The sequence below is a fragment of the Gavia stellata genome, chromosome 6 (genome assembly GCF_030936135.1).
Source record: "Gavia stellata isolate bGavSte3 chromosome 6, bGavSte3.hap2, whole genome shotgun sequence".
In the NCBI taxonomy this organism is placed as follows: Eukaryota; Metazoa; Chordata; class Aves; order Gaviiformes; family Gaviidae; genus Gavia; species Gavia stellata.
In genome coordinates, this window is record NC_082599.1 from 45733852 (window position 1) to 45761214 (window position 27363).

Here is a 27363-nt window from a genome sequence, read left to right on the forward strand (position 1 = left end):
GAAATGCTGCAATGTATAAAATGTCCTTAAATACAAAGAAAATTCTCCAAATTACATTTCACATTAAAAAATTATTAGGCTCTGCATTACCAGACATGTAAATACATAGGTTTTCCACATTTTAAGTCCAGCGGCTACTTTTTGGGTCAGCAATCTATTCCCCAGTAATCACGCTGACATCAATCTAATACAGAATTTATATTTATGCAGCACATGGGAAACATCTGCAGTAGCATCTAATTTTTGCACAGCTTGACAAATCTACACACCAACTTAACTAGGAAGACCTCCCTGGGACTAAAATAAATAAAAAAGAAGTTTGAAGAAAGTGTAGTTTCAAGTGAAGAAACCGCACTGTGAAGCAAACATTTTAAACTGAGGATGTCAGATTTAGGCTGGCAGTTTTCAGATGATAGAAGAACTGCAGTGGTACAACTTCTTGCTCCCTATTGCCAGTCTTCAACATGCAACAGAAATGCTTGGGCTGCACTGGAGTTTCTCCATCACTTCCCAGAAATGCTGTCACCCATGAAGCTGCGTGCTTCTTCACTACTTCCATGAAGAAAAAAGACAAATGAAAACTATAAATTGGTAAACCCAACTTCCTCCCAAAATGCCCATCATAAAGACAGCAGCAAACCTTGCAATAGAAGAGTTCACCATTGCAGATGTTCCCCAAAGCCTGCCTCCACTCCTGGGATACCTCCAGGATCGTGGAAAAAAAAAAAAAGGGGGGGGGATAGGAGAGAATTTATTCTCACAAACACACATTAAACAATCCTTGGGGTAGGGAAGTGGTTAATTCCTAGATCCTCTCTCTCTCAAAACTGGGACATATCAGGAATTTGAAGTCTTAAATAATCCCCACAGTAGACACCCCCAATCCCAGGGAACTCTGTGTGCTAGCAGCAAGAAAAAGAAATTTCCCTACTCCTACATAATCATAAGCGACTTTGTGTTTCATTTTATTTCCATTAAATAGCTCCCTTCACTGAGAAAAAGAGTACTAGAAACTAATATGTACCAGAAAAATGCAGCAAGTTAAACCAATGACTCAGGCTGGCAGTAGTACAGTCAGAAGATAGACAGAAGGGCTGATTTCCATTCTGACACTCCCTTCCCAACTTCCTTAACTCCGTATTAAAAGCAAAATACCTAAATCATAGAAAGAAGGAAATAGCCATGCTTTAACTATAGGCTTTAACTATCACAACAATATCAAATCCAGTAGTAAGGAAGTTTCATGGCTCTTCTACAAAAAAGGGACTACATCGCCATCAGGAAGGAAGCTACTGTAGGCCTTTCTACTGTTTGAGTTCGTTTTTTAGTTCTAGCTAGTAGAAATAGCAGAACATACATACAGTTCCCCCTCTACTTTATTACTACCTTTGATGTCATAGTATTTAACATAACATGACACAAGGAAGCATTTAGAATCATAGAACCATAGAATCATTTAGGTTGGAAAAAACCTTTAAGATCATCAAGTCCAACCGTAAATTTACTGTAAGCTGCCCTGGTACTTCTGAGACTACAGTCTAAAGACTAGTTAAGACAAAACACTAAAAACCATACATAGGAAATTACCCTCAAATGGCAAAAAGGGACTGAATAAATTGCTTAGAAACATTAAATCAATACATTAGCAGTCAGTAATGACACTGGTACAGGTGTGTTTATCAGTTCAGATCATCCATTAAGAATTTGTTAGGATTCCCTGTATTTCTGAATTCATGTTGAGCAATGACTTATCACAAAGCATGATAGAGCAAATCATGATTTATACCTCAACTACATGACTTTCTATAAAGCTTGAGATAATACACTAACTTTGTAAACACTACACAAACCATGATTCTTTGCAGAAACCATAAAAAAAGAATGTTAGTAAAAAAAAGTAAAAACATGTTTTTTCCTATTGCTTTGTTCCAGTTGTGAAACTGTCACATACCAAATCGCGTATCACTTTAAAAGTGATACCGAATATGCTGTCAGTAGCCATTTGCTACTGCAACTTAATTAAAACTGAAGTACAGTCATATGTTAACAGACTCACATAAATATACACACACATTTATATACATAATGTGTGTGTCACATTCTGTCTGGACAGAAAAAAGTTGTATGAACCCTGCAGTTTTAATTCCAAACTTCACAAAACCAAATAGCTACAAGGTTCAAATGAAAGGTCAGAGGGAGAACAAGCAGGAAAACATCTGGATTTCTGTTGCGTTGACACCCACAACATTAGCTCAAAAAACCAAAATAAAAGCACGTTTCTTACCTTCACCTACCATAGAAACACCTATTGACATGCCCATAAACTTGCTTTTGGTCCATACATGAGCGTTCACGCACATTTTCTTCTCTTTGCACTCACAGTAAAAGCAAGATATCGGTGGATGATGGGATACTTGTTCAGCTACAAACCTCAGCTTGTAGCACATGGACTGGTCCTGGCCAAACTCCTTGGTTGGGTCCTTAGAAACCGTGGAGGTACCGTTAGTTCTGAATGCTTTCACTTTATCTTTAGGCACATCCCATGAGCAATGAAATGTTTCACCAATTATAGGGTTATAGGGCTTCTTGGCAACCGCTCCCTTTCGGCCTTCGTGAAAAGCTGTTAGATAATACTCCACAAAGCAGATAATTCTTTCCTCGGGAGTGGCTCCAGCTGCAATTGACAAAAACAGGTCTGGATGGGCCATGAAATTTGCATACATCTCCAGCAGGGATCTTTTCTCCAAAATAAATGTTGGAAGCACTACCTGTATGCAAAGCAGACAAAGGCAGATATGATTTCCCCATGATCATACTACCGCAGGGGAAGGGGGGGAGAACAGTTAAGACAGCTGCAATTCTGGCCCTGCCAAGTTTCAGGACAGCATATTTTCCTTCCCTCTGCCACAGCAATTTAATTTTCTTTGCAATGTAAATAATGAGCAAAGGAAAAAGCAGCAGCCTTGATAGCTGTGCAGACTGCTTCCTATTTCATTATGAGTCTCAACAGCAGCTCACACAACAGGGATGGGCCGTTCCGCTCACGTGGAAATCTGCCTTTTCCTCTCTTCTCAGTTAACAAACCAACCATTGTTCTCCTTGTTTACAGGACATAAAAACATACTTTGATGTAAATTAATTTACATCAACAAGCCCAACTGGTCATAATACTCCAAAAAGGGCAGGGCACACCCTCCCAAACCACTAGAAGATGAGTATTTTATATAAATATACACATCACCAACCTGTAAGCAGTGGATAGTGCAAGGGGTACATCTACCCATTCTGTCAAACAACTGGGCTCCCAATTTCACTCCTGGGACCTTGACCACCCACTGCGTACGTATTAGGTCCCCTGCAGCCTCTAACAAACCAAGCCAACTAGATCCAACCAAACCCAAATCTCAGGTGTGTTTCCAAGGATAAAATCATGCCAAGGACTCCTCCCAAGAGGCCAGAAACCACTCCAGGTTTGACTCCCTCTGCCCTACATTGTCATCATATGTGTCATGTCCCCTTCCACCTCCCAAGTCAAATCCCTTGGCACTTCTAGGCTCTCCTGTCACCTCCAGGCACACGGCATGTCCCCTCAGTTTGAGATCGTACCATACTACTGTGGTGGGTCCCTGCATGCCTTCACCTTATTTCAGACAAGTTGAAATAAACAAAAACTGCACAAACTATTACATTAATGTCCTGGGACTATAGATGCTCCAGGGGGCCCAGAAAAAATCTGGGACTGGGCACTAGACAGTCTGCACTGGAGGGAGCCAGCCCCAAGTGATTTGGATGCTATCTCAAGTGGCTCATCTAGCAAAGCAGACTTGTCAAAGTCACCCATTTAGGAATAACACTTTGTTAAAAGTTTTGAGTGAAACATCCTGGAGTGCACTGCAAGACAGGCAAGGGCTACAGGACATAAAATAATTTATTTCTCTCCATTCCTTCTCCCTCACCCTCCACACCTTCTGCAGGACCATCCCAGGGGAGCTCAGAGGTTGCTCCTGCATGACGAACAAGGAACTTCGGGCACACACAAATTTGTCTGGAGTCGAAGTGGCTCAATGATGCCAGATGCAGACCAACAGCTCTCCCCTATTAAAGCTATTCTTCTGCTTTCCTCTTTAATTCTTCATTGCATTTACTTTTTCCCTTTCCCAAAAGCAAGGGTTATGTACAGCAGGCAGGAAGCCACCCTTCAAACAAACACATCTGCTTTCCCTCCCTGCCATCCTAGCTTGCGGGTGGGACCAAAGCACAGTTCAGTCCTTTTGGATCCCATGGATAATGAAATAGAAGCTGTCAAACTTTTATTAATCATTTAGTTCTTTTCAATGAAACTTGTAAACAGGAAAAAAATTCCAGTCACAACAGCTCAAAAGAGAGTCTTAACAGCTACACAGTAAGTCAACATACCACAGCTGCAGAAGATGATAACCACTCCATTTGGTAACATACACGCTCATTTGCTCTCTCCTTCCGTATATTATTTACACACATACAGTCTTTTATAGGCTCATAATTTTTACAAGTTTAGATATAAATCAAGCAAAGTTCCATCTGTAATATTCCTCTGACTCTAGTCTGTAAGCCTTGGGGACTCTACATGGTTTCTGTAACCAACCTAATGAGGCCCCAAAAGATGCAGGACCTTAATTTTGCACTATGACTGGCAAACTACTGAGTGTTAAAGATAGCCTGCAGTCCCCATGGTGGTGTGATAGCGAGGGGCTGAGGAGATTGGTTTTTAAAAGTGAAATCTAAAACTCTGGAAGGCAAAGTGGAAAGGCAGTAGATTTTTTTTTACACTATTTTTAGCTCTTCAAACAATTCTGTCTTACTTGCAACATTCTCATTCTGACCAAATATTCATTATCCAATATAATCTAAAAAAAAATGCAATTCGGCATTACCGAACCTCAATACAGGATCTCATTTTAATATAAACTGTACACTCAAAGACCAGGTTATCAAGGGGGAAACCTGACAGCAAAACATGGAAAAAATCCCATCACTTGTGTCTCGAAATACTAGTAGTGACTATCATGAGTTCACTGCACAGACTTGAAAGGGCAGGGACACTCATTTGAATAAACAGCACTCTGCATCTTGTTATGTCCAAGTGGCTATCTCTAAAAAGAGTGACCTTTATTAGCACAAATGGAGGAGAAGGAAAGAAAACTATGGACCATACTTAAGATTATGCAAATTTTATGTACAACATTAAGACTGCTATGGTTTCATCCTGTTGACTTGATCATCTAGCCCTCATAACTACTCTCCCTCCAGTGCTAACTGTGTGCTTTGCAGCTACATACTTAACACAGCTATGCCAACATAGCCACTAAATGAGATGTCACGAACCACTGGGCACTTATTATTCCATTTCAAGAATCAATTTAAAGTCTGAATAAAGCTTGAACTCCAGATCAAATGATCTTCCTTTAAAAGCCCAACTAAAATGGAAACTACATCCTTAACTGTGGCAGGAAAGGATCCACTGGAAAACGTAGACTAGTAGAACTCTTTCCTCAAAAAGAGGCAGAACTACATATGAAAAATATTTGAGTTTTTAAGCTTACACAACTCCAGTATTACAGAACATGCCTAGAAAATACTGCCTTTTACTAAATAATCTCATTGCCTGAAAGTTTCACTATGCAACACCACCACACACTAACATAGTCCCCAAAAAAAACAAAAAAAAAAATCACAGCAGTTTTTTTTTTTTTTTAATTGGCCCTATCTTGATTTCTGCAGGAATAAGCAAAATAGAAAAAAAACAAATTTGGAAGTGTATGGCATTATTCTGGCCAGCATTGGACTGTCATGCACTCATGCTAGTACTCTAGCTTCCAAAGGAACGAGGTTTTCAACTTTTCTGCAGCCAAGCAGAATGCAGTGTCTAGAAAAATGCACTTAGACCTATGTTCTTTATATTGGTTTTGGACTACAACAACTACTTTTTTTTTGTATTTGCATAAAAAGTCAAAACTACCTAATTTTTACCTCCGAGAAAAAGCCAGCGTGACAACCAAATGGACAAAAGAACCTCTCTAGGATACAAAGTTGCCAAAGTCTGAAGCAAAAAATCTCATGACTGCATTCTAAAATGTTAGAATAATCTCTGTTCTTACTCTCTCTCACGTTTCATGCGAAAAGGAAGCAGTTTAACAGGCATTCTTCCCTTTTCATTGAGGTTCAAAAGAGGACATTGGTTTAAAGCTTGATCATAACCTCCTAGCTTTGAATTCACCTATACTTAATTAGATCTGAATGTAACTAGGAGAAGTAAGAGCATGGCTTCTTAAGAACAGAGATATTATCCCCCCCTACTATTTACTGTGAGGTGTCAGCACCATTCTGTGCATTTTTCAGAAATCTGACCAAGGTACCCCATACTGAGATGTCCTTCTCTTAGAGGCACAAAAGCTTCCCACTGCCATCTGTGTCACCGTGGGAATAACCAGGCTATTTTCATCCCACTTATATTTTAAAATTACAAGGTAAAAGTATATTGACAAGTAAATTAAAAACTTACAACATCATGAACATACTACAAAGTTAATTTACAACAGGTTGATACTCTGCAGAATTACTGGCAGCCCTTTATTTTTAGCACATATTAACTGCATAGGGATGGTAAGGGCATGCAGGGGAGTCATCACCCATCTGTACAAACTGTTAGCATTAATTTCAACCCATTAGATGCCATTTGCCAACACATTTATTCATGTTGTCAGTGATTTTTGGCACTATTTTTCATTTTAAAAGTCCAAGGAACAATTTAGAAACTTATTTTTCCCCCAGCAATTCCAATTTTAAATGAGGTTTAAAGTCCTAATCCAGTCCAAGGCATTACTTTTGTACTATGTTCTGCTGCTGTGAACTGCTCTCCCACCCATCTCTCTCTAGCAGCTACTGAAGTCTATTTGGCCACCACAGAGCCTAGCCTGTCCTAGCAAATCCCCATGCAGATTTAAAACTCCATTGCAGGTGTTTTCCTTCACAGGAGATTTTTACTGTTTAACTCCTCATTAAAATGCATGGCAGCATGACACATTTAAGAAGTGAAGCACCTCTGCAACATTAAATGTGGCTATCATCACTGTGGGAAATTCATGTCAGTGCAGGCAAGGCCAACAGTAACGTAAGCAAGCACCCTGTAGGAAAAGGAAAAGATGCTGTTTCCTCTGATACGGTACATGAAGGTAATGATTATGCATCCAGAACCAGAAGCCACCAAGGGCTCAGAAGAGCTGTTTGTTCATGTGTGTATCATGTTACAACCCATAGCCCACAAAATGAACCAAATAAACAACCCTAGGGAAGAAGGCACAGAAAAATAGAAACATAAAACAGCCTCTGATATTAGCAACTACTGTGCCACAAACCACTTCTAGCAGAAGCTGACTAGCATCAAGGCTATCTGAAATCTGATTTTCAGAGGAATAATGAAAAACGAGAAGAGGTGCAGCCACCAAATGAAGCTTTATTGTCACACATCTGTGGCCCTAAGGGCCTCACGTTAGGAAGCAAAGTTAACAAAAAAAGCAGCCAGCTGTCTTGCAATTTATTTTTTTTTTAATCCTCAAAATGGTCAGAAAAGTGATGTGCACATGTGGCACGTCTCATTAATACTCGTCACATGTGTATTTATGCATCACACAGACTAGAGACAGATCTAGCTCTGCCATATGTCTGTTCCTCTTTTCAGACTGTGGGTATTATATACACACATTCATGCATGCTAATATTTTGCCATATTATAGAACTGATAATATTCATCACTATCCTCAAAAACTGTGCTCTAAGAACAGTATGTAAGAAATAGGTTATCATATATATATTTACCTTCCTACTTATAAGTGTTTGCACTTCTCTTATTTACGGGAATTTCTCTTATTTACGGGACTTTCTCTTATTTACGGGAATTTCTCTTATTTACATTAACTGCATGTCTTTGGGTTTTTAACCTCCTCTGCTGTGACAAAAAGGTGACGCTGGAAATCATGGAAGAAAAATCTTGTTCATTACCAAAGACAAAATGTTTTGAAAACACAAGAACAACAGATAAGGAATCTTAGTCTAGTTTAAACATTATGGACTGAGACATTAACAAACCAAAACAGAAAAGAGGAAGAGCTATGAAAAATTAAGGAATGTAAGAAAAACAAAACCAAAAATTAACTGTACATAACCCCAGACATCCTAAGAAGTGACAGGTATAAATTATTCACAAATGAAATGATGAAACTTTTGTTCTATTTAGAACAAAATATTAATTTCTGTGCAGATATTCAACAGCTATACTTAGCAACAGATCACAAGATTGCTCAGTCTTAAAAAAATGTAAGTATTTTTAAATACTGTCAGTTGTTCCAGAGGACACAGAAAAGACTATATTGAGAAAGCCTTATTTTGTAAGAAAGTGACAGTAAAAATAGATTTTTGATTCGTATGTAAGATCAAAAGGAAAACAGACAAACTCTTCAGAATATCAAAATGCCCATGGGAAGAATCTCCTGCATAGCCACTTCATGCACAAGGGTGATTCTCTGGTCATTCCAAACTTTTTTTTATTTGTGGAGGGAGTCAGTCAGAATGAGCTCTTCTTATTTGTGGAAGTGGGTTATAGGGGTTTTATTTGCCTTTTTTTTTTTTTTTTTAAGTAGAAGAACTTTGTGGAAGGAAAAGGTATTCCATATCTTTACAAAAATTCACTTGATTATTTAAGTCCCATGAGAAGGTTTCACTGGAATGCAGAACTATTCAAAAAGAGGCATTCCCTGCTTCCAGAACATCCACCTCATTTCCAAAACTCTCAGGACTTATGGGAAATTTCTCAAACACCGTAACTTCTCTGATCATATCAGTATGGTTAAGGTCATAACAATACTGGTTCCAGGACCAGAAGGATACACAGAAGGTTAAACTGGTGAGCTGCTTAGCACAGACAAGAACAGTGATACTTCAAAGACTGTAATTTCTTTATCATCATGGTTTTTTTGAAGCTGCCAAGTACTTAAATGGAATCCAATCCATAAAGCAGTAACGTATCCTCTTCATCCATAAAACTGACATTGTTCCTCAAACGCTCAGTGCACCCTGATTTAACATACATGTGGGATACAAACACAACATATGGTTGTTTTGAAAGAAGACTTATTAAAAAAAAAAAAGGAAGCATTTCGGAGGTTTTTTCTTCTTCTTTTCTCTTTCCCTTTCCCCTGACCCTGTCCCCCCACCCCTAAAGTATCTGATGTGGTCACTTCATGTGAAAGCCTGCCTAGCAGGAGACAGCACTCCATAGCTCTCTGGAACCACACCTTTATGAAGAGGCAAACTTCATTGTCCATGGGGGCAAAACATGCTCACAGGCATCACGCACATGCGCATGCACACACACACAGAAAGGTGAGAAGAAGAAAAAAGAATGAACAATTATAAAAGAGATACAGTGTCCATACCCTGGTAAGGTCCATGCCAAGTTTGAGCTGAGAGATGAGATGGAGAATAACACTACGTTGATCATCCATGACTCCTAAATCCTCCTCGTCATTATCTTCAGTATCTGTCATTTCATCTTCAACTAGGATCAACTCAGAAGCCAAATGCTGAAATGAAAAGAAACATCACCATCTGCACAAAAAGATACAGTATGTTTTTTTCCACGATATATGTTTAAAAATGGAGTTGTCTCAATGGAACCAAAGACAGCCTCTGTTAAAACCAAGAAAAGATACAAATTTAAAATAAAAAAAAAAATCCAGTGATGGGTCCATAGAGCATTTTGATCCTATCCTCAGAACAAGAGTGGTAAGTATTGGACACTAATTTACACATTATATTCTCGTATTTATATTGCAGTGATGCCAAACAAAAATCACACCATATTAAAGTAACAGATCTTCTATTTATCAAATAGAAGTACACAGTTGAAAATGAGTCTTCAAGAGTTTGTTTCATAAATCTCTCCAGCAAATATTCATACTTCACACCTACATGTTGCATGACCTGATTTCACACTATTTTTCTCCTTTCTTCTATCCAACTTTCAAGTTACATATCTAAAAGTCAAGACTATTAACTGAAAGAGATAAAAAGACGACTATAATTAAAGTACACACCTTTGGGGGGAGGGGGAACAACAACAAGACAAAGAGATTAGATTTTGGGGGGTAAGGCAATGCCACAAGTCTTTATGACATGTGCAACATTACGCTGCTTCATAACACAATAATGCCAATACTGCCTGGTTTCCAGACATACTAGCTGAAGATCAAGAGAGAAACATCATGCCATCTCTTTTCAAGAGGAACTTTACAGCAGAAAGAGATAATGATTTGTGATACTTTATTTTGCCTCAGGGTTTACAATGTATTACTAACAATAATCCAAACAAGTGGTAGTTATTTTGTTCAGTTCATTGAAACCACTGCAAGCCTTCCAGATAAATATATTTAAGTTTTTTGTACTTTAAAAAAAATTGGATTATATAGCTGAAAAATTTACAGCCCAGCATTTCATTATTCCCCAAGGTTTCCATGCTGCAAATGAGACAACACTGCCTGCAAAAGTTAGCATTCCTTCATGCTAAATAGCATTTTTGCAGAAACAGCTAATTCGTTACATGAGAAATTTTTCATCTGACTGTGAAAGTCTTTGCAACTGAAAAGTTTCATTAAAACCAGATGATATTCAGAATTAGATTTCAAAGAAATATTTCTGAATGATCATATTAGAGACCTCTCAGGTCAACAGCAGCTTGTGTAAGCAGACTGTCTCTGAAATTTAGTTACTACAGATGTTTCCAAGATTTGAATAAAGTGTTTTCTCTTCCTCTGTTTTTTAGGGTTTGGTGGTTTGGGTTTTTTTCAATTAAATAAATGTTTAGGTAACTATTCCCAAAAGAATAGCTATTTGATGAAATCCAAGGACATTTGAAAGACACTTAACAATTACTTTATTTAGAAAGTAGAATATGTAGATTACATAAAACAGAATCTGATGAGCTGTAACCTCAACAGCTTAGAGCTTTTCAAAAGGACAAAACCACACTTTCTTCTTCCCACTCCCTCAGAAACTAAAAGAATAGAACGGTGAGCCCTTTCCTCCCAAAATGCACAGCATTATTATCCAACTGACGCCTTACTGACAAGTTCAATTAACATAAAACCTGACAACCTCATACAAAATTATCAGTTGGGGAGACATAAAGCACAGAAGCCTGGCTCAGTTGTACAGGCTACGATTCATTTGAAGGGAGCGTGGAAAAAGCAGTATCAGAACTTACAGTAGATGCTTCCACAGGAGGTTTCCCTTTGATCCAGCTTGACCTCATTGAGAGCACTGAGCTACCGAATAAGCACTGCTGCTTCTGTTACTGCCATGAACCGAGCTCGCGGCAAACAAGCTCCAGCAGGAATTAATAGCGCTAGGAAAAAAAACCACAAGGGAACCTCCCCTCCTCACTCCCACCCCCTCTTTTTTTTTTTTTTTGGCTATCTGACAAGTTGGAGAGTGTTCGCCGGATGTCAGTCTGCTCCTTGCGTTTCTAGTCACATGGCATTGAGATCAGTGAGCTTAAATGCACGCAGCTCCAACTGGGAAATGGAACTGCTGTTCCCCAAAGAATAAGAATATCCTGGTGGGCTGTCCTCTTGGTGGGGAGCAGGAGGAAGGGGCCAAAGTGTGAGTGAGTGTGCATGAGAGTGAGAGAGAGTGAGAGAGAGAGAGAGACAGACAGACAGAGAGAGACAGACAGACAGAGAGAGACAGAGAGAGAGAACATGCTAGCAGGTAACAAGCTTTCAAGAGAACATGTAACAGCTGCATAACCTTTAGCTGTTAAGAGCATCAGAAAATAAACAAATTACACATCGACAAGTTCACAGACTAAATCATATATGAAGAATTTTCTTTTTCTACTGAAGATTGCACATTCAGCCAGGGACAGAAAATTCTTCTTGCTTTCCTGCTAAAACAGGTATTAGGTTTTCCATGCCTTTCAAAGTGCTACTAACAAAACAGCAACTGCCTCTCATTGCTACTCTACTCAACGTGCACAGCGCGGGCAAGCAACCCTATGAACAGTTTAAGTGCTCAGGAAAGTAGTGTTTGCATTGTTTTAAATGAAAGACTTTCTTGCTCATCAGGGAGGATAAGTACAATGTAACATTAAGATCAAGCATGTTTAATGACCATTCTGCAATAAAGACTGTAATTTTAATTATCTTAACTATCCCCTTTTTTAAGAACATGTGCAAGGGCACCAAAAATCCCACAACTCTACTATTAGAGTTATCAACATACTAGTGACCTGCAGGGCATGTAGAATGACATCAGTCTTCTGCATCTTTTCTCACTTTCCAACAAAGTAAGAACTTAAGTAGCAGTTTACAATTTATGTCACAGCAACAGCAGTCATCTTCACTAAGCAATACCCTTTCTGTATTTTCCTCTCTTCTCATTAGCTGTTCTAGGTAATTACTGAATTACTTTTTAAGAGCACAGAAAATAGACATTTCTTTTTTAAGTAATGCATATTTTCTTTAAAAAAACAACCATGTAAGCACAATGTAGGGTCTGTGGATGTACAGCCACAAAATACAAAGCTACTGTATTGTTAAAGCATCATAAAAGTCCAATCAGGTTTTTAATTCTTTTTCTTTCCACAGAAATAGTATGCAGTTTAGTAGTAACCAATGTGCAAGCACGCAGCAGCATGCAAATGATTATGTTGAGTGATGATCCTTTAATGGCAGTTTTCTGAATTATCAGACACAGACATACACTCTCCCCCTACCCCTACACACACACACCCCCCACCCCCACCCAATATAATTGCAAAGCTGAAGTGGGAAAGCAGTTACTTGCTCCATTCCTCTGTGGTCAAAGCATAATGTAAAAGCTATTGAGCTGTGCACAGCTCAGCCTGGGAATGAACAGCACAGCTAGGCTTGGGTGCTAACCCTGAGAATCAAATACTGAACCAGCTACAAACAAGCACCAAAAAGGGGCTTATATTTAAAATCATTTTAATCAAAATGAGTTTCCAACACTGGGCTGAAGCACCAGATTTTTCAGAAAAATGTGAATGGAAAACAATAGAACATTTCTACAAATCCCATTAAGGGATTCACTTCAAAGTTTAAAGGCCAAAGACATGAAAATACAAGCTGGCAGAGATCTGTTTTAAACAGGTCACTTCCTTAGAACTGGGATCGATTAATTTAGAGAGGTCATCTGCTGGGATACAAAATGGATGTTCTAGTCAGCAGTCTTTATCAGAAAACATGCTGATTCTTTTTTAACAGATGAAACCTGTAAGGGAAAGAAATTGTTTCTGAAGGAAACATTCTGCATTTTAAAAAAAAGTCTTCAGGAAAAAGACACTTCTACAAGCCTCAGATAGAATCAAAGAGTTAAAAGCTATGTTTCTGTCAAACGGCAACCTGCCTCTGTTCTTCCAAAGACTCTTCTACAAGTTAATTTTTCAAATTAACTGCTGTGCTGCAAATTAATTTTTAGATAATCAGTTCAGTTATAAGGCTCAGAACTCAGTTTTCCAACATAACTTCACAAACCATATTGTGCAACAGTACTGTCAAGTATGACATGGATCTCATCTTGTTTATTTGTTGTGGGTGAGAGAAAGAAATATATAGAATCACAGTATCATTTAGGTTGGAATCGACCTCTTGTGCTGTACCCTGCTCAAGCAGGGACACGTAGAACCAGAAGATCTATTTTAAGTCCAGCTACGTTTTCAGTATCTCCAAGGACAGAGACTCCACAACCTCTCTGGGCAACCTGTGCCAGTGTTTGACTATCTTCACAGCAAAAAAGTGTTTTCTGATGTTCAGACTGACTGTCATGTGTCCATTGCTTCTTGACCTGTCACTGGGCACTACTCAGAAGACTCCATCTCCCTGTTCTTCACTCCCTCCCATCAGGTATTTATATACATTGATAAGATCCCCCCAAGCCTTCTCTTCTCCAAGCTGAACAGTCCCAGCTCTTTCAGCTTCTCCCCATGTGAAAGATGCTCCAGAACCTTCATCATCTTTGTGGATCCATGCTGGACTCACTCCAGTAAGTCCCTGTCTTTCTTGCGCTGGGGAGCCCAGAATTGCACACAGCACTGCAGATGCGGCCTCACTTGTGCCAAGTAGAGGGGAAGGATCACCTCCTTCCACACGCTGGCAACACTCTTCCTAAAGACTGGTGTAAAGACTATAAAGACTCAGTAAAGACTGAGGCAAAGAAGGCATTGCTTAACTCAGCCTTTTCTCCATCATAGTAATAAGCAGAAACCATATATATCCTGACAGGGACACACTGAGGAATTGTATAGGACTCACAAGGCAATTCCTCATATAATTACACCAAAATATTCTAAGACTTTTCATTAAGGCATGAAAAAGTTTTTATGTAGTACAAAAAGGACTGTAGTCAGGAGCAAGAGGATGAATCTTAGGAACTTAAAACATCTGGATAAAAAGACATAATTTAATAATATACCAAGGGAAGTAGTCCTTAAGTCTTTCTACATTCAAAAAAATTGCAAAAGATACTAAAAAATAACACTATATGAAACACTTCTGCATTGAGAGAAAGATGGAATAAATTACTTGCAGGGCTTGTTCAGCAGCAACATTAAACAGAATTAGCATTTTCAGACCAGGCAAGGATTGCCATATTTTCTGTAAAGTCATCTAATTACAGTTAGTTCTACTAGTGCACATAGAAGTCAAAGGCTTCATTTTGATTTTCAGATTCCCTTCGTTAATGATATAGTTTTGCAAGCATCATTTACGCTTGCACTTGTGTAACTTAAGAGCTTGCAAACAGGTTTTCTGTGGGTGTAAGATTAAATATAACTCTGTAAGGTCAGAGAGCTTTAGAACATTTACACTAATGTGACAAATTCGCCCCATAAGATTTTCACCAGTCTCAATACCAAAATTAGAGTTCTTTTTGTAAAATAGATACAGTAATAATACGCCAAAAGTAGTAATATATAATGAGCTGTTGGCTTCTTGCAGGGCTTGTCACTGTATCAGAATCAACAAAACTGCACTAACTTGCACGCGTCGGCTGTCTTCTCTTCTTGCAGCATGTACACCTTCAAAATATTTAACTGCATTTACTACCAGATGTGGCATGCACCTGATAGAAAAACATGCAAGCTTGCTGCACCCATCCCTCATTAGCAGTGATTTGAATCTCAAATGTAGTTTGTCCAGTAACTTGCACCTATTAAACTGTTTTATATACAGATTAGCATATTAGCATGCTGTGAAAGGAGGTGTAATTCCAATACAGAAAATTGAAATTAATATAATAGAAATTATATAGAAAATTTCAGTTTACGTCAACCTAAACCTTGAAGCAAAACAAACAAAAACAAACAAACACATTTACTTCAAACCCACTGTAAAGACTAAAATCATCATCATGATCCATGCATTTCTCCTCTAACTTCCAAATGCATTGTCATTTACAGATTAGCAACTTTAACTATAAGGTAGCAACACTTTTTTTATATCCAGCAAGCTCCTGTATCTCTTTATATAAGCTTTCCTACTCTTGAAGAGCAGTTTAAATAAAACAAAATAGAAACTTCTCAGCATTTACCACCACACCATTACACAATGTAAGCAGAGGAAGGGAAACAAGAGGGTTGGAAAAGCAGTGGTAGAGTGAACTCAGGTCATTGCTTGAGCCCTGGCTTCCACCTTACTATAGCCTTATTTATGCTTCGCTCCTGGTAGCCCTGTAACTGATCATTGCAAAGAAAGAGCAGATCAAAGATAAAACCTCAAACACACCAACACCCCATACACCCACTGTAATGTGGGCACCTGGATATCACAGTTCCAGTCACTTTCAAAGGGACTTAAGGCTCCCTGGAGTTCAAGGTTTGTTTTTTTTTTTTTAAAAGAGACTTAACGAGGTCAGAACCAAAGCAGAGCTTAAACGGAAAATTTAGAAAGCAAAACTTACTATAGCCCATACATCTCAATTTCATCCTGAAAATGGTCTCTTAAAGGTAGCAAAATAGGTGGCTCAGGTCAGCTGATTTTCTTCATTTACTCTGAATATTTCGTAGGAGCTGTCTCTTTTACTGCCTTCGTCTGTAGCTTTTGCTTTAATTGCTGCGAAAATTTTTGCCATAGTATTAATACACAAAAAGTCTACCACCTCAAGGGGGAACCCACCCTCTCCAAAACCCCAAAACACCCAGAGTCACACTTTTCCTAGCATTCAATCATTATAGCTTAGATATAACAATGATGAACCGAAATCAAAGTTAAGATAACTTTTAAAATATCAAAGCAAGTAACAGAGGATGACAACCAAATGAGAGGATTTTACAATTAAAAAGCGAGCACACTATAACTTATACACAACACCACTATGGCAAGTAAAAATACCACTTTCTTTTTGCTTTGCTACTGTCATCTACATACAGATCCAAACAGCAAGACAGTTAATTTCTCCTTCATCCAACTGAATGAAGGAAAAATGGCATAATAGACAGATTTTCTACTGATCTTAAACTATGTGTACCAAAAAAAAAAAAATCCAGGCATATCTATTTGGATAGGTAAGTAACTGCTGCATCTGGGTTTGGGGTGTGAGAGAGTGGGGTCAAAGCTTTTATGCAATCCCGGATACATCATTCATCAATGATAGGTCAAACCATAGAATATCTGGTAGAAAAAGCCTGCATCAGGAAAGGACATCTACAAAGTGCTGAGAAATTAATTTCTTACCAAATTTGTTATTTGTGTTCGGTAATTCAGGTCTCCAGGGAAAATAAAATTCTTCAAACTAGGATTATCAACAATTAAAACATGTTGGGTTTTTGTAGATGGATAATATATGTATGTATTTTGTGGTTTGTTGTTTGGCCTTTTTTAATTGAATATGCTAAGCACACTGGACGTTCAGAAAATCTCTCCAGCTAGGGACAGGTACAAGGATCAAAGTGTGGCAATGTAAGCAATCTCTCTATCACACAAGATTAACTGGATACAACACGTAACAGCAGAGTCATCTACTGAAGCAATTAATACCTAGCTCTCTTCCGGAAATCCTTTCTTCACTGTGAAACAAGTAAGCAAAGTAGAAATGCATCTTGATACTAATACTTCGTAAATATAGACAGGCTGACACTTAGGTGATGCAAGCAAAGAAAATAATCATAAAAACCTGTATCTTAGGTGACAAATAGGTCTGCAATCTTATTCCTCCCCAACAAAACCAATCTGCCAGGCATCTTGAGGCAAGCACATTATCCAGATATTCATTATTTTGAGAGCTTTACTAATGCTTTTTTGTTAATGTTTTGCAGCAGTATCTCTGGGAACAGAGGTCTTTTCATCCTTAAAGAACAAGCTCAGAAAGCTTCCTTTTCCTACACTGCAGATGTGTTTTAACTCTGACCTGTGACCATATTTAGGGGTAAACTTAACAATATAGCAGTGATGAGGACCAGATAATGTAAGAGATTTAAGAGGAGAAACGGTTGGTTTGTTGTTTAAAGAATAGGGAAAAAATGCATGTAACATGAAACAAAGGGCATCTATGTTTATGTTGCAGTATGGCCTGTGTAAGCCTTCAGAAAAAATATTAGAAATTAACCATGAAAGCAATTACGTTTAAGAATAAAGAATCAATCAGTAACTTAACATCCTTTAAACAGACATCCTCATTTGGGTTACCTACAGCACTGTAATCCTGTTATGCACCAAATAATGTTTGTTGGACAACTTCTTCCCCACATGTTCATATCTTCTTCATAAGACAATTCCTCTTGCAAAGTTTGATTTTCATAAACCTAAGATAGTCAGTTCTGAAAATCAGCTGAAAATCAGCAAATTCACAAGCACAGACTCCACAGGAAAAGATTAAGTACCAGCACCAGTCCACACATCTTGTGAGCATCTTTCATTAAATGAGGGCTACTAAAGTACAGCACTGTTTAATCTAAATCCTAAAACACAAGAGGACTTTGCAGTATTGCATAAATTCAGTAAGAACTGGGAATAGGTATTTTTCATCATTGTTATCAACAGAAAGGAACAGTCACATGAGACTACAAAAAAAAATGCGCAAAGAGAAAAGCCCCATGGACTTGCCCTAAATTGAAGCAAAAAAACCTTGAAAGCTAGCATAAATGACAATAGTAAATTTTATGCTAACCTAAACCCACAAGAAATACAGTATCACATCATAAACAATTTTAACAAAACCTATTCCTCATGCAATACAAATACTAGTGAAGAACAATTTCCTGAAAGATACTCAGTTTCATTTTGAGAATCAAATTTTTTAGAAGCAAGATGGCTATAAATACAGCATCTGACACTATCCAAAATAAGTTAATCAGAATTTACAAGCTTACAAACCACACAGTGTGGCAGGACAGACTGCCATCACTGCCCAGGCAGGACTTCAGAGGTTTTGAGGGGCCTGAAAGTCACATTCTTACGACTTTTGGGAGCTAAAGACAAAAGACTGCACTGAGCTGCAGGTTGGTGAGGGAAACTAACATGGAGGAAAACATGGCAGAAAGCTATACTCTCCAGACATCCCCTTGTATTAAAATGGATCTTCTCTAGAATGAGATCCTTGGGGAGAAACCTAAAGAACTTGGAGCAACTTGCCCCATGTTGCCACAAAGAAGGGAAAGACAAACACTTTTTGGTCAGGGACCCAGCAGGCAGTGTAAGTTGCCCACCAGACAGTATGGCACACTGGTAAGGACAGGCATCATATTCAGATGAACCTTTGCTCCCATTGATGAAATCCGTAGACAAACTGCAGCAGTTTGTGCAGAGAAGATGTGGGACCTCCACTATTGGAGGTGTTCTAGACTTGACTGGACATGACCCTGAGTAAGCTGACCTGATTAGCTCTGCTTTGAGCAGAATGTTGAGCTAAAGGACCTCCAGAGATTCCTTCCAAACTGGAGTACTCTGTGATTCCATGATGATTCTGCTTGCAAAGCCCAGTAAAAAAGTTGGGAAAGTAACAGAACTGAAGTAATTCATCCAGCTGTAATTCTCTTATATGTCACTTTGTATGCTAGCTAAGCAAATTTGTGGCAGAAAAATGCTACCACGTTAGTCAATAATATACCATTCACATAAGAAGGCACAAAAAGATGGACAACTACATATTTAACCTTTACTATCATCTGGTCTTGCAATACAAATCTATATGTAAATCCAGTTCTCGCAGTGCTATTTCTTGTATGCAGTATCACATGCCAGCATATTTATAAAAGGACAGAAATGGTAAAGACATGTTAATACAAGCAGTATTAACAATCTCTCCTCAAGGTAACACACTCATTAAACCATCCTGACTCTTCCTGCAATTTTTTGTCCCATCCACTATACACATTCTCATCGCCGCCACACACACAAAAGAAAAAAAAAAAAAAAAAAAAAAGACAGGCTCAAGTCATTCAAAAGAAAAATAAATCATTGTAAGTCATACCAGGAGAACATTCAATGCATTTGTGAAACAACTGAGCCTAGAAGACTGTCATCTTTTATACCACTAACTTCTTGAGGCCAGTGGAACTCTCTACTTGAAAAGCTTCTAATATTTGTTCTCAGCCTCATGAATCGCTTGGTCCATCTCAGACTGTGAAGAGGACTGTATCTTCTGGTCTCTCTACACTATATTGTAGAAGTAACCTGCCTCTTTCATCTTCTTGTTTCAACTCCTCCTCTGAGACAAAGTTTTATAATTAAATACTTTCATCCCAGCTGTTTTCACATTCAAGGCTTTTCAAATAAAGAAGCACTAGAATCCATCACCACAAGCAGAAAACCCGATTTTTTTCTAGCAAGGCCAGATGGAACTGCTGAAGCCTGTTTGGTTGATGCTTCCCTAAGCAAGATAAAGCAATTCCAACCTGAGACAAATACTCATTTGTAGAAGAGTTCAGCCCAACTTGCTGAAGTCTAGCTAAGTTGCTGATGGTCTTAATGAGATGGATAAGCTTACTAATGGGCAGTATTTCCAAACCCATATATATAAACATACTAAGAAATAAAACTGACAGTACAAAGCAAATCAATTGGCACACAAAAAATCAATTAGCACACAATCCTGAAACAGAATTAACATTGGCTTCAGAGTTCGTTTTGCAGAGGGCACAGGTTTTATAATGAACAGAGTAAGCAACTGATCTATTTTAACTCAATTTTTAAGCCTTACTGCAAAGGAACCTGAGTTTTTTATATTCCAATGTTTAGTTTTTGCTGGATTTCATTAGCAATTATGGAATGCCACATGAATCAGATGCCTCATGTTTATTCAAAACAGATGCAAATTTTGTATTAAAGCTTCCTATTTTTATTTTAAGTAGAATATTACTCTCAAACATACTATATAGATAGCAGCTGGAATCCATGCATTTTGGAGGTGGGAGTGACTCAACAAAATCCAATGGCTTTGGCCAGAGCTAAATTTTTATTAATTATTTGCATAAATAGTTTTGCTAGAGATTGTTTACTGACATGGTAACTATTCCAGAAAGCTAGCAAAAAAATAACATCAAAATTAGTTAGATTATCTTAGTCATTGTCAAGGCTGCTGTAGCAGGCTTAGGGTCATTTAATTCTGCTTTTAGTGTAATTGTACATTCAATCCTTAAACATACCTTCATTTGGTTATCTCAGATTTCATTTTTAGATGGTCTGCTAGTGAATGGATTAACTGGTACCATCTTTGCCTACAGATTAATTTATCTCTCCAAATCATTACAGGGCATTTACTGTGCTCTTCGGCCCAAAAAGTACTTAATCATGCAGAAGGCAAAAAGCAGAGCACATTCAGAAATCCTTTAATGTCTGTACTAAACAGTGAAAAGGGACTCTCTGTAATACTGCAAATGTTACTCTCCCACCCTGATCTGTTCTCTTTCCATTACTGCACTCATGGCTAGCACTGTATGTTCATGGCTAAGCTGATCTCCTAACATCAATTACACAGATTTATGTCAAGTACAAAAAGGAACTAGGAAACACTAGGAAAAATTTGCACTAGGGAACAATACACAGTCCTGGGCAAGTCTGCTGAGACACAGATATATAAAGAAAAGGTAATACTGAATTAGAAATAATTACTTGTACCTAGCTTAGTTTCTAAAATTGCAGGAGCACTTTTAAAATTATTTCTTAGCATGTCTAACACATTCTGTAATAGCTCTAAAGGCTATTACATCCTCTGTGAAGGATGAAGTATCATCATGTTAGGAAGTATACTAACCTACAGATAGAAAACGACTTCAGCTTGAAAGTGACTATCACCTGAAGAGATTGAACAAAAACACATCATATTTTAAAATTAAGAACTAAACAATACAGTACTTCCTGTAAATAGTGCGGTCCTTCTTACAGTTGAAAACATCAAGGTTTGGATCATCTAGGGGACCAAAATATCTTTAACGATCTGGACTTGACTGCCCTTGCAATCACTATCACAATTAAAACCTGGTTTAGCAGTTAGATAATCCAAGCGAAAGCCTCAATCCTACAGAGCTACAACCAATCCTATTAAAAAGACACTTCAATATGGAGCATGTGTACAGTTTCTCATGCGCACAGGCAAGGGAAAGTTAGGGACAGGAAACCAGAGAGACTGCATAGATACCAGATCCACAGGATGGAAAGAATCAGTTAGCATGGCATTTTAAAGCTTAAAAATAACATGAAGAGACCTAAATTGAAGATGTAGCTACACAGTGGTTTTTGTAATAATTCTTTACTAAACTGTTAGATCAAAAGAAACTTATTCCCTTCCTCTCAGGTCCCGCATAAGAACAGCCTGCTTCCCATTTGTATTTGGCTGCTGGGGAATCACTTGGCCTGCAGTTAGATTTTGGCAGCTCAAAGGAGGAATTCTGACACCCAAAATGACAATTAGTTGAACAGTAGCTCACCCATGAAAGTGATTCACACCTTTATTCTACTTAGGCACCAAGTTTATTACAATTTACTATGAGACTCAATATTTTAAAACTAATCAGTTTCAGCATTTCTTGAAAGCCATTTCAAAATTATAAATCCTTAATTGAAGGAAGCAGGGTCCCGTTTACTGAAGACTGGACACAGACAAGTTCACGTCACAGCTCTGAAGAGTATACTCTGGCATATTCCACACTAGATTTGCCCTGTTCTGCTTTAAGGGGAAAACCTTAAATAATAACCTTGAAATTATAACATAGCTTACAGCAAAAAATCCAAAGTGGTTCACTAGGGGATGCACAAAAGTATTTTACATCAACTCACATCAGATGGAGAATAGTTCTGTTCAGCTCAGCCCTTATCCCTGCTTCCACCTGATGTTTCAGGTGGACAGACCAAAAAAATCCAAACAGGGAAATTAACTAAAACTTGGAGGCTTATACTAAAAAAAAAGAAAAAGTAGGAAAATAAAAGACAAAGGTGCTTGATCCAGCGTTACACTGTCAGGAGTTACTTCTTTCAGTGAGGATAACAGGCTTTTTAACTTAATGCTGTCCTATATCGCAACCCTAAAAGAAAACTCATCTGAAAAGATGTAACACCAACATCAAAAAAGGACATGCTAAAATAGGCAAGGAATACACAAGAAAATAACCTCTGCCACAAAATATTTATTTTCGGAACTAGTTTAAACAATACCTCAAATGATATCCCTGCATTTGGAAGCAAGAAACACCCCAAATAACAAAAGCAACTAAACACCAACACTTTATCTAAGAAGAATCTTTAGCTGCTACATTATTTCACCAGGGGAAAAACTGCATTCCTGAAACCCTGACAGTGCGGCAGACCAAAAAGAAAGGTTTTAGTTACCGACGGCATCAAAACTCAACTCCAGAACTTACTATATCCCTCAAGAATGCTTAAGTATGCAAAGAAAAATGCATCAGATGAGCCTTGTTATTCCAGAGGAGAATTATAAAGATCCATGCTTCTTCATAAACATATAAAAAACACGTCAGAGAACAAGTCATTGGTTTGTTAATGATGTTGCTTAATGCACTGCTGCAAAGTCTCTACATGCTGTGCTGAGAATTAACACAGCTATCACTAAACACATTCAGCCACTTGGTCATGTTGCCAGGAAACTGCTGCCACTGGCAGCCTGCTATATGGGAAAGATTCCTCAGCAGTCATCGTGTTGTCGTCGTCGTGTGTCGTCCCCCCCCCCCCCCCCCCCGCCCCTTTAAGAAACATTTCTGTTTTCTTTTTAAAATCATGCTGATCCATGTACCTAAAATTCTCTTTTCCTTATAAATAACATTCTATAATATAAAGCAGCTGAGTCGGTTGTTCCTCAAGGGTAGTAATTTAATGGCTTTTTCCATTTCAGACTACAGGTCAACTCACAATTTGTTTGGTAGGTACATCTACTATATTATGCTGAGCATTAACCAAAAAGCTCTCTCCCGTTCCTTTGGGCTATAGCTTCTAAGAGATAGAGCTTATATCATTAAAAGTACATTTTTTAAATAAAAATCTAGGCCCAGTCAAAGAAGAAATTGGAATTAATTTTGATAGCCCTCATAGAGGAACCAGCACTATCTTCTCAAGACTTCTGTAAAAGCACAGCTCACTTCTTTTGGCAGGTGTATTTCGAAAGCGGAGCCCCATTAATACACTACTAACTTCTTCAGAAATGAGGATCATTCAGTGCCTAGTTTGGGTGTTTTTTTAAAAGAAAATCATTAAGCAAAATAAGCTTCACTTGAATGACACTTGTGGATTCCTCTTTTCTTCTACAGAAGAAAAGAAGCTAGCAGATAAATAAAAAAATAAATCAGGGTCTTCAATGTCTAAAATTTGCCAAACAATGACATCTAGATGCATTTTCTCATTCTCTGGTGATGCCACTACAGTTTTTAACAACAAGTACCTGGACTAGGAAACAAGTGGATTGTGATGATTTGCAGTTGCTTTTACATACAATTACACATACTAAGTAATTAGCACAGTCAGTGCTTTCATACCTTTGAAAATAAACTGGCTACTCAGTGCCAAACCCAGGCCTTGGACACACAACATGCCAGAATATATTTTAAAATACGCTTAAATCCTGCACACAGAATTGTTAAAGTGTGTTAAGTCAAACACCTTTGATAACTTTGGAAGGTGTCAGACATCATCTCCTGGGTGACTACCTGGCTCAGATAACTTTTACCCTGCTAAGAATGCTAAGTTGCTCAAAACATTTTTCTCTTCTTCAAAGCCTGTTCTCCCACCCTCCCTTCTCTAGTCACAACAAGAAGCTCCAGCTTCCTGTTCAACACTTCGCTCAGCTTGGACAGCTGGGCAGAACCTGCAGCACTCTAGGAAAAATTCACCTCTTCTCCCAGAAAAGGATCTGACCACAGCAGCCAAGAGGTGTACCCTCTGTAACAGGGCATGACAACTTGCTTGATCTGAAGATGAATACGAAAACACAAAAGCTCCAACTTACGTTAGATGCAACTGTTCATCTCTTCCACGATTCAGGTTTTGTGCTTCAGCCTTCCAATGGGGCACTGATATCTTGATCAAAATGATCAAAACTGAAAAATGTGTCAGCTACACTTTAAAGAGCACTTCAAATTGCAAAGCAACAGCATCCATCTCAGACAACAGGAAGCACACAAGGACTCGATTGAAGGGAAAACACAGGTTTGGAAAGAGCTTCCAGATATGAATCCTGATTCAGGCCACTTTCTCGGGGCAAAACCAAATTTCTGCTTAATAAACTGTACTACCATAACAAAAATTACATGCATGAGTCCAGCTGCTTCTTGTTGTTCCACCAATCCACAAACTTCCACTTACTGCTTCTGCCAAAAGCACCATCTTCAGCTGAGCATTTTATAACTGAAAAATCTCATTTATTTTCTTCCCTCCCCCCCCCCCTTCTTTTTTCTTTTTAAAGGGCTAGTACCCCAGTGCCTCCAAATGCAGGCTGCTGATTTCAGGAAGACTGCCCACAAAGTACTGAGGATTCTGTACTACAAACAGTGCTATGCTCCCTTGCTTGTATCTGTCTCTTCAAGGGTACTCCCTTCTCAATAAATCATGAGTTCCACAAGCAAAGCAGTACCTCAAGCCACACGCATAACTCAGTATCTCTTATCAGCAAGCAAAGGGGAGGAGACTGGACTTCAAAAAAAATTGTAATTTAAAATAAGTCATAAATGGCTCAACTCAACTGCAAAATGATACCCTGAGATGAGTTAAATCAGCTCACTGCTCTTTATGTTCCTGCTGCAAAACCCATGCTTCCACATCCCATTTGGCTTTACCAGGTGGTCAAGAACAAAAACATCTACAAAAAACCTAATGAAACAAATTGCGGTGTATCAGTGAGTACAGTAGTAACTCTCAAAACAATATTCTTAAATAGCCTCTTGTCTTAAAAACACATAAGAACTGCAGTTGGCTTGTCTGGAAAAGAAATTACACAACTTCCTAATAAAAAGCAATTACAGGTAAGTTAAACATTGTGATTAATGGACAGTAGGAGTAACAGAATTTGAAATTACTTTCTAAGGACAGATCTGGAAGAGGACCAAAGTAACACGTCATATTAAAAAAAAATCTGGTTTAGCCTTGGATTTTTTGAACTATATTCAATTCAAGATACTCCAAAAGAACTGGAAAACCATACAGCTTTATTCATGTCCCCAGCCATTACACATTTTGTTAAAGGCGATACAATTTAATTTAAGCCATTCCAATTGCCAAAGAGCATTCGCTAGTAGAAAAGGGTTTCTTCAGCTCTCTCAAAAACTTCTTCCCAGTTCTCCAGGTCTCATGTGCTCCAGGTGCCCTACAATCTGTGGGGTCTCAGAGTGAAGTGTTTTCCTGGTGGGCAGCACTGGTAACCGAAGCAGACAGTAGAAGCTGGAGAAGTTTGGCATCAGATGCATGAGATGCCCGATATGCAGCTGTGAGCCTCCTCAAAGAGTCGATGCTTCAGAACTGCCCTTTACCAAGTAAATGCCACAAAAGCACAAATCAACAGGCTGGTGCAGGATAATGTAGACAAGTTCTGCCCATAATCACGTAACAGGAAAAGGGGTCAGAAAACAATACAGTTTTTCAACTCAAAGAATAGTCAGCTATACTCAAGAGACACCCAGGAGCAAACAGCAACATGGAAGAACAAGTAGCAAGCAAATGTTGTGGTCCTAGTGTCTCCTGTCTATCTCAAACCAGCATAAAAACCAGCTTTTTCTATCACCAGAAGGTAGAAATGTGTACTAACAGTCTGTTAATTGCTTTTACGACTAGAAAAGAGACTACGCTTGCCATAGTCTGCTGTCTCTGTCCAAAGTACCTCAGAGAGGCAAAAGCACACATCAATATTGTTAATGTATTTTTCTAGCGTTTAGAGTGCACTTTTGCATGAAACTTAGCATTTTCACAACTAATTTCAAACAAACAGGGTACTATAAAGAAAAAAGTACAATAATTAATTAATAAAAGCATCCACCATCGTACATGGTTTGCAGCTAACCAATGTCAAGTCTCAGATACAACAGAGGCCTATAGAGACCTAGCATGCTTACCTCTGTATTTGGTTGTAGTGCCTGTCCATCCTGGGCTGCAGATGGTACTATTGCCCATGTAATGTTGGCACTAGCAGATGATAAGGAGCTGAGGGCACCGTTTTTCAGTTGCTCTGTGGAGTGTGACTTGGGCCCAGGCCAACCCAGGATACCTTCTGAAGCAGAAAATAGGTGTCAACTTACAATACACAGATTACAGATTTCTTCCATTCATCTTATCATTCTGCTAATAGAAATGAACTTCTCTCTCTTCTCTGCTTCCATGCACAGTTTTACTTTAGTAACAACAATATCCTAGCATCTTCTATGCCAATTTATCTGTGATAAATACTTTATTTTAAAAAGTCAATGAAGGAGGATTTTAAAATGTTACTCCTACCACCAGATAGAATTATACACAAAGATTATACAAACTGGCACACCTTGGTAATTAAGCAAGCATTCTCTATCCCATACTTTAACAGTTATGGAGTTATCCAAGTAAAAGTTCTTGATACAGTGCAGGTGTGTGTCACATCTTATAAATATGGATCAGTACCAGAAGGGTGACTATCATCTCACTTTTGCATCAGACCCCAGTCCAAAGACTAGTTCAGGTAATATGCTCCCCATCCCTGCATTTCTTCTGCCTGAAATCAGAGTTTTAAGCTCAGCAGCTCTATTTTATTTCTGTCTGCACTATTAAAAGCTCTCTCTAGATTAAGTGCTAAAATGCTTTACTGGTCCCAAGACCACAGTTTAGAAGAGGTCTCACTAGAAGGATACACAGA

General features: G+C 38.4%; 1 protein-coding gene across 2 annotated transcripts in view; it reads right to left on the reverse strand.

Moving 5' to 3' along the window:
• The window catches only part of OSBPL10 (oxysterol binding protein like 10), a 122739-nt gene that overhangs the window by 13888 nt on the left and 81488 nt on the right, over positions 1-27363 (reverse strand). Inside the window, exons 6-9 of one of the 2 annotated variants that reach the window (XM_059818635.1) lie at positions 26594-26748; positions 26045-26047; positions 9471-9617; positions 2285-2768 (exon numbers count right to left, since the gene is read on the reverse strand). In XM_059818635.1, the coding sequence (XP_059674618.1) occupies positions 2285-2768; positions 9471-9617; positions 26045-26047; positions 26594-26748 (789 nt within the window). The remainder of the gene's footprint in view (positions 1-2284; positions 2769-9470; positions 9618-26044; positions 26048-26593; positions 26749-27363) is intronic. The other variant, XM_059818634.1, reaches the window with a different exon arrangement.